An 18,228-nucleotide genomic window follows, 5' to 3' on the forward strand; every position below is an offset into this window, starting at 1 on the left:
TATCACAACAAAAGTGTTAGTAAATACGTTAAATCCAAATCCAACCAAACCATTTGTGGGCATACATACTTTTGTGGATTAAGCATACTTCTAAACTGCCTTGCATTCTTTCAAAATCTTTTGTTTCGTCGCACGTGCCTTAAAATGGACAATCTAGTTAAAACCTCAAGTTTGTCTCTTTAACTTTAAATGTATCGTAAGGGCTTTAATTCGGGCTGCTTTTGTAAAGATTGTTTTGGCATTCTACCATTGTGTAACATCCGGCGGCAGCCATTGCACCGAGTCCTGTCGGCCGAATCCTGTGCAATGGGAGGAGCCTAAGGACGAAACATGCGCAGACGACGTCCGGTGAAGGGACACCCTGGTGCGGCAGCTTCCTCTCGGGGCAATCTATATAAGAGCACCGCTCATCCGGGGATGGCGTTGCAGTTCCGTTTTAATCGAAACCCGGGACAGTTTGGTCACGGAAGTACTTGAACCGTGGTCCAGTGAGAAGTAGTGAGAATTGTGCCCTTTCGTTGGAATATGGATAAAATCTGTCGTTCTCAGCTGCCGGATTCTTCGTCGTCGCCACCACTGAGGTTGGCATTGGACTAGCTGTGGCCCGACGTTTTGTACTTTTTGCGTTCCACCATCACCCCGTTCTTCCAAGCTTCCCGCTAGCCCTCCTCGGAGCTTGGAGTAAATTCACCTCGATTCCGCTTCTTACCGCGGTTCCGGCGAGGACCGGTGGGACGTAGTGGCTGTAGTGTGTGAACCTTCCCCGTTTGGATGTTGTGACTCCTGTGCCGCACCGAACACAAGGATCGTATAATCGCGGCTCAACTCGATTGTTTTCCGATTTCTTCCATTCTTGCTGCGATGGACGTACTAACGGCCACCGGAAACACTGGGTACAACAGTGGCCTCCACGGTTTTCACGGCTTTGATGATGAGCTGATGGCCGATTTGCCGTCGTGCGTTTACGCAAACCACCATCAGCTCGGCACGGTAGCCGGGAATGGTGCCGGTTCTGGGGGTGGGGTGGTTGTTGGCCACGGTGGCCACAGCAGCAGTCCGCCCAATCTAAGACTTAACTCGAACAGTTTGCGTCAGATGCAGCACCAGTATCTGCATCATAACGGTAAGTGGATAACACGCAGATAACTTAAATTGGTTTGGTTTTGGTTTTGTGACAAGACGCACTTATTTAGTTATTATAGAGGTTTAGTAACACATGTGACATTCTAAGGTATTAGCTTTGATTAAATAGTATAGATGGTTCACAGAGAGGAAAGTTAGGATCCACACAGATCGATTTTTGTCAAAAATGTCTTCTGAATGATTGGACCAAGGTATTAAAAGCTTAGACAAATTTCACAATTACAAAATTCAGGAAGAAACATTCTCATCAGTGTTTTGTACAGCGTTTAAATTCGCTCACAACATTTATTAGTTAGATTAATAATTGGAAGGCCCATTGAACGGCTAAGAATGCTTCGCTACTCCAACACAAATCGTAGTCCTTGTTGTTGTTACTTCCGTAAGTAAATTAGCTCCGCCAATAACTTAGATTAATGACTCGAATCGGATTGGATATCACACACTCGGCACATCAGTCTCTGAAATTCAATTTTAACGCTTCTGCCCACGGCGCCCTTGCTCAGCTCTAATAGATCGTGTGCTTGGGTGCCCATTAACAACTTACCAATTAACTCGTCACAATCGGTTATTAACACCTGTTTAAGTCCTTGTGCGTAAGACCTGTACCGTCTGACTTAAAGTGCGACCATTTGCTCGACAAACTTGAAATTATTTCAATGGCCGCTGAAGCTACCGTACTTATCAGTTGCATGGTTCTGTGTCCGTGTCCACAGAATGTCTTGACTCTTCGACACCTCCTAGCCCATCGCTGTCCACCACCATGAGCCATCCGTACAATCCGCCACCGTATAAAATACAGCGCCAGCAGACAAACGTTCGCGAACGGAAGCGCATGATGCGTTCGGCGCCTAATGGGTACGTTGTGTTTCTTGTACTTCTGCCGCTCTTCAGCGTTTCGAAATCCCTGTAATGAGTGTCCCATTATGATGTACGCATGTTTTGTACTCTCTGGCTGTCCTCCTAATAGAAGCATTAACTCAGCGTTCGACGAGCTGCGGGTGCACGTGCCAACATTCCCGTACGAGAAGCGGCTCAGCAAGATCGACACGTTGCGTCTGGCCATCGCTTACATCGCACTGCTCCGTGAAGTCCTGGAAGCCGATTACGACCCACTGACGTATGTTGAGAAGTGTCTTCGGGGAGAAATCAAGGCAGACCGTGCCCACTGGAACACTAGCGGTACGTTCTCTGATTCCGTACCAATGTGAATCTCCCGACCGATCGTTAATTGACGGCAAAACTTATTCTGTTTTCTATGTTCACAGACTTAACCGCTCGATTGTCGTGGATCAACTGGGAAAACCTGGGCGTACACCCAGGGCGACGTACCATACTGACATCGCTGGCACTTGGTTCATCCGAGAGCCTCGGTTGTGGACCTCCACCGCATCTGATTTAAGCCACCAGAACCGAGGGACCGTGAGCGTAAAACGTTTTTTCACGTCTTCCGTCTATTTTCTAGTCTTGTCGGTCACTGTCCGTTGGCTTTCTTGCACGGAGCACTGCTAATACGCTCCTGTACAACGTTGTAAAGCCAAGAACGCTTATACATGCAATGTAGTTACCGATACTTTGCGATGCGATTGTTTTGTTTTATAATTTATTTGAGAAATCATACACGAATCACATAAAAGTATTCACTGCTTGAACGAGTTTAGTTGTAGTTAAGCGTAAAATTCAAACTCTTTCCGAGTTTCAAAGTAGTGTACACGTTGAACATAATTTTTAAATTACTTCAACTGACGATTCATGGCTTTATGCATCTGAACGATGCGATGACCGTTATTCTTTGTATTTTTGGTTGAAATGTCTCTCATACTCTTAGTGTAAAATTGTACGATTCATCTAAAGTAGCTACTATCGTTCTTCACTTAAAATCCCGAAAACGATTCATTAAGCGTAACAAAATGAAACGATAATATAAAGGTGATAGTGGAAAGATACGAAGGATACGCTTGCTGATACAGAATAAAGAATCCAAATGGTGAATGTCTTAGCCATCAGAATTACGGTGTTTCGCTCTTGTAATCCGCGAAGAAATGGGCAATGAAAACGATTAATCAGAGATCAGCCCCACAGGCCATTTCCCTGCTGTAATGGCGTTGATCGTTTACAAATGTCTTGGCCATGTTCATCTTTCTACGGCATAATCTAAACCCGAATCGGGGTCATTACATGTTTACACTGCGATTATTTTACCTTTCAAATTAAAGAGAACATTTATTTTGAATTTAGACAGCTCGCCAACTCACGGCAATGGCACGTCAGTTACATTCTTCCCTTAAAGTTACATTAAATAGTTATCTGAGAAATTATCTAATGCTAGGCATTAAGAGCCACACTGGGATCACACCAATGACTTCTGGCTTGATTAGGTGACACTTATTAACTGATTCCACTATCGCTGCCGGGACGCGAACGATGAATTGGTTGGCGGGACTGAATACGCTTCCGTTTCGCAGCCGGACTGCAGGTCATCTTCGCGGCCATCGGTATGGCCATCGTGGCCGGAGCGAAAGCGGTGCGCGAGGCAACGGATACCACCCGTCGGCGTTTCTTGCCGCTCGATTCTTCCGGCACTCGATACTCGTCCGAACCAGACGACGACGTCCTCCCGCTGTATCGGCTCTTGAGATAGTCGGCAAACGAAACCGCTCGCTGCACAAGGCCCCCACCTATGGATGGTGCACCGGGAGTGGCCAGTTCTTCCTGCACGTCACTGCGCGATGCCAACCGGATAACGTTCGAAACGATGGACCACAGCTTACTCCCGCCACCGTTGACGGTAATCTGTTTGCCTTCGGTTTCTCGTACGCCTTTTTTCAACCGAGCCATCCGTTGCGCAGTCGCCGCCGGGAAGAACACTTCATCCGAAACCGTGTCACTTGCGTGGTCTTCCGCTTGGAAGGTATTGCCGAGACCAACGGCGGAGCAGCTGAAGCTTCGCGGCGGTACGAGCATCATCGAGCACGGCGTACCCCACACATCACCTGCTTCGTCCACCTCACCACCGACGGCCGATTTGCTGTCGTCCAGGGTGTGGAAAGAGATCACCTTTTTGAGCACCGCTCCGGACGATTTCGGTGTTCGCAGATAGCTAACGGTAGATGGTGCCGTGTCATCTTTCCCAGGCCCGTGCCCATGGCCACCGGAGTACAGTTTTTGTTGATTTTCTCTATTTTCCCGATCGGCCGATTCGTTCGCACGGAGCGAATCCAGATCACGGTGCGCTTCATAGTACTCCGAATCGATGGTGCTGTCGGTGTCCTGCAGCGATCGTCCTGCGTCTATTGAGAATACCTTCGTTAGTTTGCCACACGACACGTTGCTTTCCCGTTTCAGCACCGGAGTGGTGCGCAGATCGAGCGGATCCGCGGTCGGTGAACCGATCGTGCTGTTGTTGACACCTGTGCTACTCATCGTCGAGTTGAAACTCATTTTGCGCTGCGTACCGGGCTGCAGCATCTTCGAGTACGCTCCGGTCGTGTGCTGTGCGATCGCCCGCTGGATGCTCTTGGACATCACCTGCCGAAGTGGTGTGGCCGCCACCTTCGAGCGATTGCGTATGATGGCGCGCACTTTGTCCAGTTCATCGGCCGAGCTCGGAGCAGGGGGTGGTGGCGGTGGAGAAGCGCCCATATCGTCCGACCGACTGTCCGCCTCGCTTTCGGTGCTACAGTGAATGCTGGACATTTGGCCCATCGTGGCCGTGTACGATTCGTTCGGTAGCTTCACCATCGGCATCAGTTGCCACTGGTACATCGGGGTGCTGGTGCTGCGTACCAGCTTCGGCCGAGCACCAGCAACTCCCGGCGCCGGCACATCGTTCAGTTTCAGCAAGTCCGATGTAGAGGACGACGAAGCCGAACTGTTGTTGTTTCCGGACGTCGAGAGCATGCTTTCAAAACTTTGGCGACTTTTGCGTTTCCACCGCAAATTTATCTTGGTCAGCGGCGTAAGCAGTGCCTCATCCACCTCTTCGATTATTTCTTGCGATTCCTGTAACGATTGTAATTCCATCGACAGTGGGACACTTCTTCGACGAGCTACGTTTCCAGCTTGCCGTTTGTTTTCGATTTTCCCCAGGCTCTGATCTACGTTTACACTTAAATTTTCCTTATTTTCGTCCGCTGCTGGAAGCGATACTCTGGCCTCGGCGCCCGGTAGGCTACCCTCCAAGAAACACTCGCCTTCATTGCTGTTCGGGCACAGCATGAAGCATTTGTTCAGCTGTTGCAAATCGAGCAAAGAGTAGAAAACCTAAAACGAAAACCAAGGACCGCCGTTCATATTGGTGCCCTCGAACTCGAAGAAGATGCTCTTTACCTTCATGCAGCGGTTGCAACGCAGCGGCATGTGTTCCTTTAGGATGTGCGCGATCAGCACGTTGTTCATTGTGATTTTGGTGTCCCTCCGTAGCGGGAACGGGCGCTGGTTGCAGATGTAGCAAATTTTGCGTATCATGGCCGCCTCCTGGTGGTCGGCATCTTCGTGCTTGTGGCGGCACTTGGCACAGCAAAACACCTGCCCACAAGTGCGACATTGCACCTAAGCATGACAAAAGCGTACAACACAACCGAAATTAAGATTTGGGAACAAGGAACCAACGAAACGTAAGCGAAGAAACCCTTTTCAGCCATCTTACCTCGACCGGAATAATCATTTTTATCTAAACGGCCCTCGTTAACTTATGGCCGACAAGTGGATGACTGAGCGGTCAATTGAACAACGATTAACATACACTATCTCGTCAAGGCCGTCGTCGTCCTGCTTGGCTGTGGTGTGGTATAGCTTTGCCCGATCGAACGCCGGGCCGACGATCACCAACACCACCAACAGCAGGATCAAATGATGGCGCCTGCTTCGGCTTTGTCTTTAGCCGGCCACTCTTTGTGCGGTACCGTACTTCTGACCTTCGCTGTGACAGCTTGGCTCGCACTTCGGCCAACGTTTCTCGCTCGGGTGCGTAGGAAATGTGCAGAATGCCACCGTAAAAGTTGCGTGCATCGAGCAACCGCTTCGCCTGCCGAGCCTTTTCGAGCTTTACGAAACAAACGTGAAATACATCGGTGAATGGTTCGAGGGTGAGCGTATCAGACTCATCGTTGTCACGATGCTGCTGCCAGATAGCTGTGATGTTCTCGATCGTTTCGAGCTTTCCGATCCGAGCAAACTCTTGGCGCAGCTCCCGGAGCAATTCGATCTGCGGAACACCGAAAACGAGCAAATGACGCGACTCGTTGGCCACCGAGTACACACGGACGGCGGTCAGCTGGCGCGATCGACGGTATAGTGGGCGATTTTGGCAATACGTCTGCCGAATATGGTGATCGTCTACGGCGACGGAAGGATTCTCACGTACGCTACTCATGCCGGGTCCTACGCTGTTATCGCCTTGTTATTATCGTGTAACCGCCAATCATTATAATTATAGTTAATGTTTTTATTAACCGGTGGAGGTGAAGTTTATTTACGTTTTGTTTGAACTGCAAAATTGACGTTTCCAGTGCACAGGGTTGTGTGAAATGCAATTTTAAGAATTATAGCGACAATAACGACGAGAAAGGTGCTGACTTTGATTGGAGAGCTTTCAAATAAAAACGGGCATTTGTCTTACACCTAGAAAGTGATTCTAGGATTTTAAATCAACCAATAACCCGTGAAAGAAGTGCTTTTACGCTTGACTTGACATGCAGTTTAGATAAACATCCCAGAACATTTAAATGCTCTAACGGCTGCACATGGCTGCCAACATAGCGGAGTTTGATTGCTATAAAACGTACCAACCGTTTATAGCTATGCAGGTAGAAGCGGCAAAATCATCCGTCACTGCTTCGGGATTGTCGTAGGTTGACTCGGCTTTTTTCGGGATTGTCGTAGGTTGACTCGGGTGTCAGGTTCGTCATCAAAGTTAGGTTCGCAGTGTCTTTGTTAGGTTTAAAAATACATAAAAGCAACTTCATAAACATTTTGACGTTTTTTGAGGTTAGGACAAAAGTTAGGATAGAGTATACTTTTATTAGAGTATAAAAGTTTATAAAAGAGACGAATGTTAAACTATTATAGACACCATATTCGTCCGTTTGTTTCGCAGAACGGCTTTTGCACACCGTCGCTAGGAAAAATCCAAGTAACTTTCGAAGTGTGATGTAGTCGTGCAGCCGAGTGTGTATAACCTAAAATAATAGCCAACTGTGCGCGCCGTGTGGTGTGATCACACTTGAATCGAAATTAACCTCAGTGCCAGTGACACGGAATAGATATTTATATCGCTCACCGTAAATAAACGAAAGCATGGAGCGCGGGAAAGCGAAAACCGAGAGCAAAGAAAATGGCCAGGGCCCGGCGAAGAAAATGCGGTTGAAACGGAGGCGTAAGTAGCAGAAGCTCAAAAGACAGAGTTGCTTCAGTTCATGCATCCTTGTTCTCGTTATACTTTTCCTATCAACAGTGGAACTATTGCTGGCCAGGCGACCAACAGCACCGGGAAAATTGCTCGTTTGTGGCCAAGGCGAGGTCGGCCAGCTTGGGCTCGGTGAGGATGTTATGGAAAAAACGCGCCCGGCTGTCGTTGCAAGCGTGGCGGATGTGGTCGACATTAGGGCCGGTGGAATGCACAGTCTCTGCCTAACCGCGGCGGGCAAGGTTTACTCGTTCGGTTGCAATGACGAAGGAGCCCTCGGCAGGGACACGTCCGATGAAGGGTCCGAGTTTGAACCGAAGGCAATCGACCTACCTGGCCCGTGTGTAAAAATTTCCGGAGGCGACTCACATTCCGCCTGCCTACTGGAAGATGGTCGCGTTTTCGCGTGGGGCTCATTTCGGGTAAGTTCCAAAGATCCTTCTTTTCCTGCTTGGTCCGTCAGCTGGGAAGAAGTTTTCAATTTTTGTTTTTATGGCGTTGTTTGACGAGCGCGCTTCACTCGGGTAACGGCAAAGCAAAGACAGATGGTTGTCTTTCGAAGGAGCTTCAGAAAGCGGAGCCGGTAAGACGGAGGGTCGGTCAATTTAAAGGTTCGGTTTTCCTATTCCCAAATTATCGTGCATTCTTTTTACTCCCTTTTTCTACCCCAGCGCGATCCTGTTCGTTCTCACGGTCCTGTTTTGTGCGCTGGGGTAATCAATCGCCTTTTAAATTCTCCCCTCGTCCGTGTGCCTCTTGGGCATTCCTTTGCTCTTACCCATCGAAAGGATTTACCTTCTGCCCTAACTCACGGGAATAACGATGTTCGTTGTGATGTGACGCGTTCGATCGCAAAAGGACGGTTGCTGCACGTACTACCCAGCTAGTGGTAATCTCGCACTTGGAGCACCCGTACGAGTACCTGGTTACTCTGGTTTTGTATGCTTCGGGAAGGTCTGAGAAAAGGCACGCGAATATGCCTCAGCAAGGCAGCTCTGTGATCGGAGCGTTCGCTACCAGCAATGCATCGGTTGTCGGATGATGCAGCGGCTGCCTGTTGGTTGCCGGGGCGGAAGACGTCTGATTCCTCGGTGTCCGCAGCGGTCGCTGATTGAAAACAGCGGATTGCCAGCAATTTTAGTCAAATTTGCGAGCTGCCAGAAACCGGCTCAAGAGTCTGTCGCTTCGGTGGTGGCTTCCTGTTCCGGTTCTGGTAGAACTCAATTCAGACTAGTCTATCACTAGCTCGTCTTTGTCGTGCATGCGATCTACCGATTGCGAAATCGAACGGCCTTTCACAACCAATTTATCTCGTCTTGATCTTGACCGGAGTCGGATTCGATCAATGATGATAACCGGAGTTTGGAAAACAAAACTTGCAATCTTGGTGCTTACAGAGCCTGTATCGGGAATGAGTGTGTGTGCGTGTGTGTTGTTGAAAATTTACTAACCGATTGTGTGTCATTTTGTTTTCTTCTGCGCATTCGAACACGCCTAATTTTCCCAAGGACTCCCACGGTAACATGGGCCTCACGCTGGAAGGAAACAAGCGACTCCCGATCGAAGTTGTGCCCGATCAACAGTGGGTTGACATAGCGTCTGGCAGTGACCATCTGGTCCTACTATCCGATGGTGGCAACATCTACACTGTCGGTTGTGCAGAGCAGGGACAACTGGGTCGCATCTCGTCTCGTGCGGCGTCGGGAGAGTCGCGGCGCGGCAAAACGCAGCTACTTAAGCCAGGAATTGTAACACGGCGCGGCAAAGCCGTCGTTGCCGATGCCATCTGGGCCACCACGTACTGTACCTTCTTCAGAGAACCACAGACGGCGCGAATATATGCATTTGGCCTGAACAATTACTGCCAGCTCGGTATCAAACGAAGTGAAACAAAACCTGTCTACGTGCCGGAAATGACGAGCTTCACGGATGTGGAACACATTGCCGGAGGTCAGCACCATACGATTGCACTGAAGAACGATGGCAAAGTGTACGTGATTGGTCGCAAGGAGTACGGTCGACTGGGCTTGGGCGCGGTAGAGCAGGACGCAACAAGCCTCACCCCGATCGAACGACTGGGTGGAGCGGATCGAAAGGTGGTCAGTGTCAGCTGCGGCGAAACCACCTCGTTTGCCATCACGGACAAAGGAGAAGTGTACGCATGGGGCATGGGATCGAGTAACCAGCTTGGTACCGGGAAGGAAGACGACGAAGACAGTCCCGTGCTACTCGCCAGCCAACAGGTACAGGGAAAGGTGATGCTGAAGGTGTCGGGAGGCGGTCAGCACAGTCTCTTCCTGGTTCAAGAAAAACCCGCCGTGGTAGGTATTCTCCAAATGATTTGATTATAAAATTCTGTAAATTATCTTTATCGTTTTCATTTGCTTACTGTTTGCCTCTCCTTCGATACTTGCAGCCTGAAAAATCACAACCCTCTGCTAGCAAAGCGGTGGAACATTCCGGCCAGACAAACGGAAGCAGCAGCACCACCACGAAGACGAATGGCGAAACGACAGCCAGCGCTCCCGCTGGTGCTGCCAAACCTACGCTCGCTGGAAGGAAGCGAAAATTGTAGGGCTCCGAACCACACGGAGATGGTTCTTCAGCGGCAGCAGCAGCAAACCTAAAAATATCACACATAAATGTTTAATGTTGATAGATAGATTACGAATGCGCCATGCCATTATTTATCGCGTTTACGAACTTGATTCTTGTGTGTGCGGCCCGGAACGTATGCAACGATACTTACGCGTACTACAACGAACTCTGTAGCCCTTATTAGTTCTATTAGTCCCTTCATTCTTTCAGCTATGTGGACTGTATTATTGTTTTGTTTTTGTTTTTTCTCTTTAATTTCAACTCTACTTCCGGGCCTTGTCGTTACTTTCAATCAATACATTCTGTTTTTGGTATTTCGCCATCCGCGAATTGAAGAATAATTTAAAAGATGCTTTTGTTAGAAAGCGTTAAGCATTGGGAGTATCAGCTGGGCGAAACGTTCGTGGTTACCCTTTCGAGTGTAACATTTTAGTTCGAAATTGAAATACAAGGACTGATTCTGATTGACTATGAATAAGGAAATGAATAAAGCTAAGTGAACAATTTTGATAGAAAACCAATGAACAATTTTGTTTTTTATGTTACGATTGTAGTTGATGGGGTTCGAGTCTACGTGTTATATATGTCTTTACATTTGGTTGTTCAAATATTGTTGTATAAGTTGCTAATGCACGCATAAAATAAATTAACAATAGTATTATTTTGTGACTTGGTGCAACATAGTAAAATTGGTTTATTTGTACAACGATCTTTTCCATTGCAGAAAACACTGCAATGACAAAATATACATGCGATGTAGAAATTCGATCAAATTCGAAATAAAAAACGTGCATGCAACATTAAAAAGAATCAATCAACATTGGGAAAGTCATTTTGAGGCAAAATCATGCTTTTGTTTGAGCGGCACAAGATCAACGGTCGGTTCGAAAACAAGAAGTACTAAAACCATAACATGCCATCGTAGTAAACCCTGAACTTCTGGCTTGTTGATTGTTTTAGAACAATTCGCTAACGTCAACTCGATTTGTTTTGCTGCATTTGGTTTAAGAACGCCGCCGCCCAATACGCAAATTGATCCCTAATATTTTTAAGGGAGTGTGTGAAAAAGGATACAACAATGGACACCACGACGCGCAGTATTCGCATGTTAACACTAGGGAATCGGATAGATATTTGTAATTTAGTTGACCAAGGAGAATCGTTGGAAGACATTGCGGATGCTTACGCGATAGCCCCTCAATCCGTGGTCAAGATTACAAAGCAGAAAAAAAAGTTACACAAATATTTGGCCATGGGTATCGATCTTAATGTGTTGCGCGTGCGACTTCCCAACGCACTTAAAACAGACCTCACCAAAAACAAAATCGAACTGCAACAGCAGGTGAAGAAAGCGAGACCCGTGGAGGAGGAATCGGACACAAGCAATTCGCATGAGGACAAGAGCTTTTTGGAAAGTAACAGCACGGCAGCCAAGGAAAAGCGTGTACAAGATCCCACCAATCCGGAAAAAGCGTACGCAGCGAAGGATGTGTTTTTTGCGGACGTTATTTCTTTGCAGTACGGAGAGATCGATAATCCGCTAGATGTGCTTTGTGCCACCAACATGGACGGGAGCGTGAAATTGCCTCTCTTGGTGGTCGGTATGCATGCGCCACAAGAGGGCTGTAAAGACACGCACAGCATGCCCGCGGTTTACATAGTCCAAGTCATGGGAAGGATGACGGAGAACATATTCCTGAAGTGGGTGAAAAAAATGGACACGACGTTTACGAGGATGCAGCAGAAGGTGGTCGTCTTCGTGCGAGAATCCAAGGCAGTATCGAGCAGCATGGAAATAGACACCAAGTACGTGGACGTACACTTTGTGCCAACCAGTGCTGGTTCGGTTCTGAAACCGCTCACTGCTGGGATATCGAATAGATTGAAAACCCGCTATCTGTACAAAGTCAGGCAAGAGCAGGCAATCTGGAACAAGGTAATTCTTCACACATAGCATGGTGCGGTCTATTTTTGAACTTTTCAATAATTCTGTTTTTTTTTTCTGTTTGCTTATTTTCACGCTAGGATATGGTGCTAGAGGAAGCACTCGAAATCTTGCAAGATATTTGGATGAACGAAATCGACCTACCCTCCATTCGGAAGGGTTATGAAAATGCAGATTTCTCGGAATATTTATCCACTGCTCTCAACAAGCATGAAGATGAGGCTACAGAAGACTACAGACTAGCGGAGGAGCTCGTGGAAACAGAGTACACAACTACCCATGAGTACCTGGATGATTCGGATGAGAAAATTGAGGAGTGCATTGAAACAGACACAGTTCCCCACGAGCAGTTGGGTGAAACGTTTGATTTTCCGGAGATCAGAGAATCCACTGAAGCAGACGAAATATTCGTGGCTGAATATGACGACTGTTCGCAGGAAGTCGTAGAGTCTATGTCTTGCGAGTATCTAGAGGAGATCGTAGAGAACTCTGATGAAACAGACTACGTAGAAAGTACGGAGTACGGAGAAATATCTCCAAACGACGAATGCGACGATATGATAGATGATAATGTGACTTACGACTTGGAAAATTCAAAAAACCAGCACTCTGGTCATCCAAATGTCTTTGAAAATGTTGTCCGAATAGAGGCAGAAGAAACGGAGGCCCCGCCCGCGATGAGCAACTCCAACGAGATGGAAACGAGTGATCTTTTCGCGGTAAGAAATGTGAAAATACATGAAAACGAAGATCAGATCGCCGTCTCTCTTGATACTGTGTGGCGCAATCTACTGACAACAGAGAATGTTCCCAATTCCCTATTTCAGAAGTTCTATGAATTGGAACATTTCTTAAAAAGTCAATAACACTTTACTGCTGCACCTTCGCGGCCAACTAGGCACTAGTTATAGATACATTTGATTGGGCTACCGTTTCCATGAACAGAATTGAATATACGCTTTGCACAACTCGCCAATCACGAAGATTATTTTTTATTATTGTAACATTGGAACAAGGCGATAAAGGACACTTTTTTTCGTTATCACAATAAACATTTGATAAAAAAATAATAATTTTTCAACATTCACACGAGATTATCACTAAGTATGAAGGTAAAGAGAATCATTCGATATCGGTGACTATACCGTCGCTGACGTTGAACAAGTTTTCTTCTTCCGATTCCATCACCGAGAGAAGAGTGTTGTGCGAGTGCAATGTCTCGTGCTGTGTTCGTTCAACCGCGGTGTTGGCCAGCAGAGTTCTCGAAAAATCCATCAGTTGCCCACCATTCTTGAATAGGCCAAAAAACCAATACCATTAGAAACACGAACAAAGGTTGCTGATCTACTGGACGGCCAACTAACGAAACCTTACCTCGGGGCTGAGAGTTTTGTCTTCTTCCGTATCGCTACCATCAACGGTAAGATCGACAATTTCGTTCAGGACAATTCGGATGCCGGAAGCATGTAGCTCACCCTGGCGAACAATTGAGTCCAGTCGTCCGGATGGAGACGTTTGTACCGCTTCCTGCTCGAGAAGAGAGCTACGCCTTTTAATGGTGCTACTGCAACGATTTGCTCCTCCAGATATTCCGGGGATCAGCAAACGGGGCGACAGTGCAGACTTCGGTGTGGCCGTTCCGGCATAAATCGCCAGCAACCGTGGACTGGACATGGTGGGTGAACTCTGGCAAAAGTTGTGGGCTAGATTTCCCATTGGGACATTCGGCGGGGCAGGAGATGGAGCGGGTTTAGCAGGAGATGGTTTGTGCATTTTTTCTGGTGTTGCTAGCAGGGTAGACGAGAACTCGGGGTGTAGCGACATCTCGCTCAGTGCCGAAATGTTCATCGAACTATTGGCCGGCTTTGAAGTTTCCCGTTGACTCTGACTTTGTGCCTTGATACGGTTCAACATGGTCAAAGGGTTAAGCTTTTCTTTGCGCGCCACTCGTGGTACAGCGAAAACATTCGTCGAAGCCATATCCGTTTCCACAGAGGCCTGCGTAACCGAGTTGCCCGTGGCAGGGCGCAGTGTGCGGGGCTGATAAATGCTAGTCGATAATAGTTTGAGCCGAGCATTCATTGCATGTACCTCGTCTTTGTTCAGGAAGGCGATCCGGGCACTACACCTACCGCTACCTGCCAAGGGTGCATCGCCGGTCTGACCCTCGAAGTCCATCACGATCGGTGGAGTGGAGAACAGTTTGTTCTTTATAGCAAAGTTATCAACCACGGACTCGGGGCTGCTATCATGTGCGACAACCGCCGATCGGGGGTCACAGTCGAACCCCCCTGATTGTTCCTTCAGCAGGGGCAGCGTACGCGAAAGGTACTGTATCTCTTGCCGTATTTCGGTCAACTTTGCCGTTGCCCGAGAAAGTTCCTTGTGTTCAAATTTTACAATGGACTGATTTTTGGGGCAAAAAGCCTCGAAAAAGTCGACCACCGCTGGCAGCAGCGCGCTGTAGAACTCGACCAGTTTCAGTGGGTTTACCTTTTCATGCTTATCGAACATTTCTCGAGCCAGGGATTCCAACGGCGGATGGCGCTCCTGCAGCTTGGTCTGCACTTCCTTCAGCTGATCCTTACTGAACGACAGATCCTGTTCATGCTCTTTCAGTAAACACCACGCCTGCTGGATGATTTCTTCAAACTCTTGCGCAATGCTCAGCACTTTCGCGTGCTTCTGTTCGTGACTCTCGCGCTCCCTGGTGATCACCTCATCCCAGAGGATCATTAGCCCTTCATATGTCATGCGCTGAGCCAACTCGCTTTTCTGGAGAATATTTTTCAACAGGGCATTATTTTTGCATATCCGCGACGATAGAATGCTTGTCTCTTCTTGCACAGCCCCAACCTGTCGCTCCTGAAAGTCAATCCAGCGTTTATGGCTGGCAATCATGCTGGCCATGCTGGCCTTAGTAAGCATTTTAGGTGCGCCAGGAGCTGAAGGACGGATCTTGCGCAACTCCTCTTGCAGTACAAAGCGGATAAGACCAAGAAGAAATTTCATAAACTTGATACCTCCCGGTAGCACGACTAGGTGAGCCTTTACCTTCTCCATCCCGACCAGCTTGCCGCAATCGATCAGATGGTTCACAAAGTCTACCGTCGCCGTGCGGAACGCGTTTTCGGCGCCCTTATCGTAGATCGGCCAGTAGAACCGCTTCCGGAATTCAGCCGCATCATACACGTTCAACAGGAAGTGTATTACCTGGATGAACGCTTTTGTGTTCTGTTTAACGAACGCTCGGCGACAAAAGTGCGCCCGAAAGTCGTCGGACGGTTCGTGCCGCTTGGTTAGGGCATGCAGGCACCGATAAATTGCGTCGTCCAGTTGTTTTTCAATGCCACTGGTAGCTGTTGTGCCCGCCGCCCCGGACAGTACCTGGCCGGTGGTGTGTAGTTTAAGTGCTTGCGACCTTTTATTCATCTTGCGCGTCGGAATTTGCTTTTCACTACTTTCTGCTTTCGAAGCCTCCTCAGGTTTTTTCGCACTGTGCTTTCGAAAACGTTATGTCAACTGCCATTTTGTTTGCTGTTGACGATCCGTCGGTATGACAAGTGTTGCCAGGCCGTACGAAACCCAATACGTTTTACATTTTTATAAATTTTCAGAATGTTTGTGCGTCGAAGATCGAATGTTAAACTATGCGATGAAATTGAGCGTTCTTAATAAGCAACATTTGAGCGCTTGCTATCGCTACTGTTAAGTTAGAAACGAAACGTTGGGCGAAGTGTTTAATGAAACAACTGGCAGCACTGACGGGCGAAAAATGTCCGAGTTGTCGCCGAGCTCCGGCAAATTATACATGTTGATCGATGGCCGCAGTGGCACGTACCAGCGATGTAAACAATCGAACGTCACGCATCCGTAAGCCAGGAAAAGTTGTATCATATTTCAGTGCATTCAATCCAGCCCGTTCGTTGGTGAAACGGTCGCAAAGCTCCGTTCATCGCCCCCATCACAGTATGCCGTGCTGAAAGTGGGAAACAAAGAAGAAGCGTACTGCGGGGTACAATGCAACATGCGGTGGCTACTCCCGGTGTTGTAGCAGCGGCAACCGGCGCCAGTATGGAACACATCGGTGGCGGTGAACCGGAGCATTCAGGACGCGGATTTCGGCACCGTAAAACCCGGCTCGATCCGATGTGCTGCCCGATCTGTGGCATCACGTTGCGCTCGCAGGAGATCGATCATCACTTTGCAGTGGAGGTTGATCGGTTGGAGCGCATTTTGAAACCGAAGAAGAACCTGCCGTATGCAGGCGGTTGTGATGATGGAAGCAGTGCCGGACCGAGCACCAGCAACGGAGACGGGCGGCGGCACAATCACAGTCCATCTGAGCCAGGGTCATCGTCATCTGCGTTGTCCCGTTCGAACGGACACTGTGGTGAGGAGCGAGCGAGCGTGGGACCGGACGAATGCTGGGGAACTTATCAAAAGATCAAAAACAACCGGCAGGCTCGGTTGAAGGTAGTTACTGAGAACCGGCGCGACCCGGTGTCGAAAACCATTTCAATCCATTTATCTTTTCAGCTTAAGTCCAGAAAGCGAAAACCGGAAGATAATGTCTGCCCGGTCTGCAATAAAGTGACGCTGGAAGATATCGCCGTGCACGTGGAGAGTTGTCTACGGAAATCGGAAAGCCAGCGAAACGGTAGCGACATCGACGATGAAGACGACGATGACGATGCCAGCATCGACGTGGAGGAAGTGTCGTTCGAAACATACGAATGGGCGGGCCAGAAACGAATCCGCTCGACGAGCCTGCTCGGGGCGGGAACCTTGGCCAGTGTGGCTGTGCGTGTAACAAACGCCGACGACACGGACGACGAGCTGAATGTCGACGGTGACGAAAGTCAGGTTTACGGCCCACCACAGTACTGTGAACGAGATGTGATCGTATCATCGGACGGTACGGCATCCGGAGCGCTCCGTGAATTGGTGATTGCCAATGAACCGCACACCGTCAAGCCACCCGATAGTCCGGGCGAGGGCACTAGTAAAGCGACGGGTGTGACTTCTGTTAGTTACGCGAAGGTGGATGACGGAGGCATCGGAGTAGGTGATATGGCCGGATCCGTGCCAGTTTTGTCGAATAGCTCGGACCGTGCGATCGTCGAATCGTTGAAGGCGAAAGTACGCGAGTACGAAGGGTACATCCGCAACCGGCCAAAGTGTTTGATTTGTATGGACGACTTCCGGAAGCCCGTCGTGTCTGTATGCTGCTGGCACGTGTACTGCGAGGAGTGCTGGCTGCACACGCTCGGCGCGAGAAAACTGTGTCCACAGTGTAGCATGATCACATCGCCGACAGATTTGCGTCGGATTTATCTCTAATTTCGTAGTTCCTCGCTACATCTTGGCCGCTCTTCAGCACGAAAGTGGAGCGAGCTATTCAAGAAAGAAACGACAATAAGCCAATGCGCCCCCAATAGTACCAACAGCTAGCAACTGACCTTAGCCTAGCGGTGTAAAACTAGTGTTTATAGACGATGAAATTAATAAGTGATTTTTAACAACCATTAACGATCCTCCGATGGCAGGAACACAGTCGATCCAGGCACATGATCGCACGCTGCGCATTGCGTATCATCGAATTAACCGAGCATTCCGTTCCGTACTAAAGAGTTTTTCTTTCCATACCGCCCGAAGCGGAATGCGGCATACTTCCCGAACTAATGGCGACTTTTCTCTTGGGTAGTGGTTTCTTTTGTCTTCAATAACCCTACGCACTCGAACGACTGAATAAAGAATACACGAGTTTACGTTAAGTAGTAGCTCCAAACTTTCCATTTGATTTACATATCGCCAGAAGCCACACGAATTCAGAAAAAAACTATTCTGTAGCATATTATCACAACTTTAACACTGTTGATACTGATGGCTTTCGCATTCGATGTACGAAAGAATCAGGAATTGAAATACCCGAAACGTGTCCTCCCCTCGCTCCTGGGGTCCAGTTAATCGGTATCGGGATGAGCAAATATTCAATTATCCACGTAAATTCCAACGGCAGTGTGTAAATAGAAAATACCGACCTTTTTTTGGGCTCTTTTATTCAAAACTTAACCTCTAATCATTTGTCTCTACTTACTTCACTATCTCTTACACTACACTTGTCCGTTTGTCGACC

At 48.2% G+C, this 18,228-nt stretch overlaps 7 protein-coding genes across 7 annotated transcripts; 4 read left to right on the plus strand and 3 right to left on the minus strand.

Moving 5' to 3' along the window:
• The first annotated feature begins 457 nt into the window (after positions 1 to 457).
• Positions 458 to 3,111, plus strand: LOC128272315 (uncharacterized). Its single transcript, XM_053010100.1, has 5 exons — positions 458 to 581; positions 903 to 1,123; positions 1,857 to 1,998; positions 2,111 to 2,322; positions 2,409 to 3,111. Exons 1-5 carry the CDS (start codon positions 526 to 528, stop codon positions 2,540 to 2,542), a joined length of 765 nt encoding a protein of 254 aa, XP_052866060.1. The 5' UTR covers positions 458 to 525; the 3' UTR covers positions 2,543 to 3,111.
• A 417-nt stretch (positions 3,112 to 3,528) lies between these two features.
• LOC128270148 (mitosis initiation protein fs(1)Ya) lies at positions 3,529 to 5,806 on the minus strand. The gene is made up of 3 exons (XM_053007551.1): positions 5,789 to 5,806; positions 5,470 to 5,691; positions 3,529 to 5,403 (listed from the first exon to the last, which is right to left on the minus strand). Exons 1-3 carry the CDS (start codon positions 5,804 to 5,806, stop codon positions 3,529 to 3,531), a joined length of 2,115 nt encoding a protein of 704 aa, XP_052863511.1.
• Positions 5,807 to 5,893: 87 nt separating this feature from the next.
• LOC128270149 (RNA-binding protein 48) lies at positions 5,894 to 6,514 on the minus strand. Its single transcript, XM_053007552.1, has one exon. The coding sequence runs from the start codon at positions 6,512 to 6,514 to the stop codon at positions 5,894 to 5,896; it is 621 nt and encodes a 206-aa protein (XP_052863512.1).
• A 627-nt stretch (positions 6,515 to 7,141) lies between these two features.
• LOC128272219 (regulator of chromosome condensation) lies at positions 7,142 to 10,237 on the plus strand. The gene is made up of 4 exons (XM_053009986.1): positions 7,142 to 7,516; positions 7,595 to 7,968; positions 9,055 to 9,867; positions 9,963 to 10,237. Exons 1-4 carry the CDS (start codon positions 7,438 to 7,440, stop codon positions 10,119 to 10,121), a joined length of 1,425 nt encoding a protein of 474 aa, XP_052865946.1. The 5' UTR covers positions 7,142 to 7,437; the 3' UTR covers positions 10,122 to 10,237.
• A 969-nt stretch (positions 10,238 to 11,206) lies between these two features.
• Positions 11,207 to 13,113, plus strand: LOC128272868 (tigger transposable element-derived protein 4-like). Its single transcript, XM_053010751.1, has 2 exons — positions 11,207 to 12,080; positions 12,170 to 13,113. Exons 1-2 carry the CDS (start codon positions 11,223 to 11,225, stop codon positions 12,953 to 12,955), a joined length of 1,644 nt encoding a protein of 547 aa, XP_052866711.1. The 5' UTR covers positions 11,207 to 11,222; the 3' UTR covers positions 12,956 to 13,113.
• Positions 13,114 to 13,211: 98 nt separating this feature from the next.
• Positions 13,212 to 15,521, minus strand: LOC128270150 (augmin complex subunit dgt6). The gene is made up of 2 exons (XM_053007553.1): positions 13,464 to 15,521; positions 13,212 to 13,379 (listed from the first exon to the last, which is right to left on the minus strand). Exons 1-2 carry the CDS (start codon positions 15,519 to 15,521, stop codon positions 13,212 to 13,214), a joined length of 2,226 nt encoding a protein of 741 aa, XP_052863513.1.
• A 615-nt stretch (positions 15,522 to 16,136) lies between these two features.
• Positions 16,137 to 17,874, plus strand: LOC128273458 (E3 ubiquitin-protein ligase Rnf220). The gene is made up of 2 exons (XM_053011425.1): positions 16,137 to 16,565; positions 16,629 to 17,874. Exons 1-2 carry the CDS (start codon positions 16,164 to 16,166, stop codon positions 17,430 to 17,432), a joined length of 1,206 nt encoding a protein of 401 aa, XP_052867385.1. The 5' UTR covers positions 16,137 to 16,163; the 3' UTR covers positions 17,433 to 17,874.
• Positions 17,875 to 18,228: the final 354 nt, after the last annotated feature.

This window comes from Anopheles cruzii, chromosome 3 (assembly GCF_943734635.1).
Source record: "Anopheles cruzii chromosome 3, idAnoCruzAS_RS32_06, whole genome shotgun sequence".
NCBI classification, from domain to species: Eukaryota; Metazoa; Arthropoda; class Insecta; order Diptera; family Culicidae; genus Anopheles; species Anopheles cruzii.

Excerpts from the sequence above, each read along its gene's own strand:
- LOC128270149 (XM_053007552.1), bottom strand. The coding sequence starts at position 6,514 with ATGAGTAGCGTACGTGAGAATCCTTCCGTCGCCGTAGACGATCACCAT.
- LOC128273458 (XM_053011425.1), top strand. The coding sequence starts at position 16,164 with ATGGAACACATCGGTGGCGGTGAACCGGAGCATTCAGGACGCGGATTT. Across the intron at positions 16,566-16,628 it reads ACCGGCAGGCTCGGTTGAAG|CTTAAGTCCAGAAAGCGAAA; the intron begins GTAGTTACTGAG and ends TTATCTTTTCAG.
- LOC128272219 (XM_053009986.1), top strand. The coding sequence starts at position 7,438 with ATGGAGCGCGGGAAAGCGAAAACCGAGAGCAAAGAAAATGGCCAGGGC. Across the intron at positions 7,969-9,054 it reads TCGCGTGGGGCTCATTTCGG|GACTCCCACGGTAACATGGG; the intron begins GTAAGTTCCAAA and ends AATTTTCCCAAG. Across the intron at positions 9,868-9,962 it reads TTCAAGAAAAACCCGCCGTG|CCTGAAAAATCACAACCCTC; the intron begins GTAGGTATTCTC and ends CGATACTTGCAG.
- LOC128272315 (XM_053010100.1), top strand. The coding sequence starts at position 526 with ATGGATAAAATCTGTCGTTCTCAGCTGCCGGATTCTTCGTCGTCGCCA. Across the intron at positions 1,999-2,110 it reads ATGCGTTCGGCGCCTAATGG|AAGCATTAACTCAGCGTTCG; the intron begins GTACGTTGTGTT and ends TCCTCCTAATAG. Across the intron at positions 2,323-2,408 it reads TGCCCACTGGAACACTAGCG|ACTTAACCGCTCGATTGTCG; the intron begins GTACGTTCTCTG and ends CTATGTTCACAG.
- LOC128270150 (XM_053007553.1), bottom strand. The coding sequence starts at position 15,521 with ATGAATAAAAGGTCGCAAGCACTTAAACTACACACCACCGGCCAGGTA. Across the intron at positions 13,380-13,463 it reads ACAAAACTCTCAGCCCCGAG|AATGGTGGGCAACTGATGGA; the intron begins GTAAGGTTTCGT and ends GGCCTATTCAAG.
- LOC128272868 (XM_053010751.1), top strand. The coding sequence starts at position 11,223 with ATGGACACCACGACGCGCAGTATTCGCATGTTAACACTAGGGAATCGG. Across the intron at positions 12,081-12,169 it reads AGCAGGCAATCTGGAACAAG|GATATGGTGCTAGAGGAAGC; the intron begins GTAATTCTTCAC and ends TTTTCACGCTAG.
- LOC128270148 (XM_053007551.1), bottom strand. Across the intron at positions 5,404-5,469 it reads GTTGCAACCGCTGCATGAAG|GTTTTCTACTCTTTGCTCGA; the intron begins GTAAAGAGCATC and ends TTTTCGTTTTAG.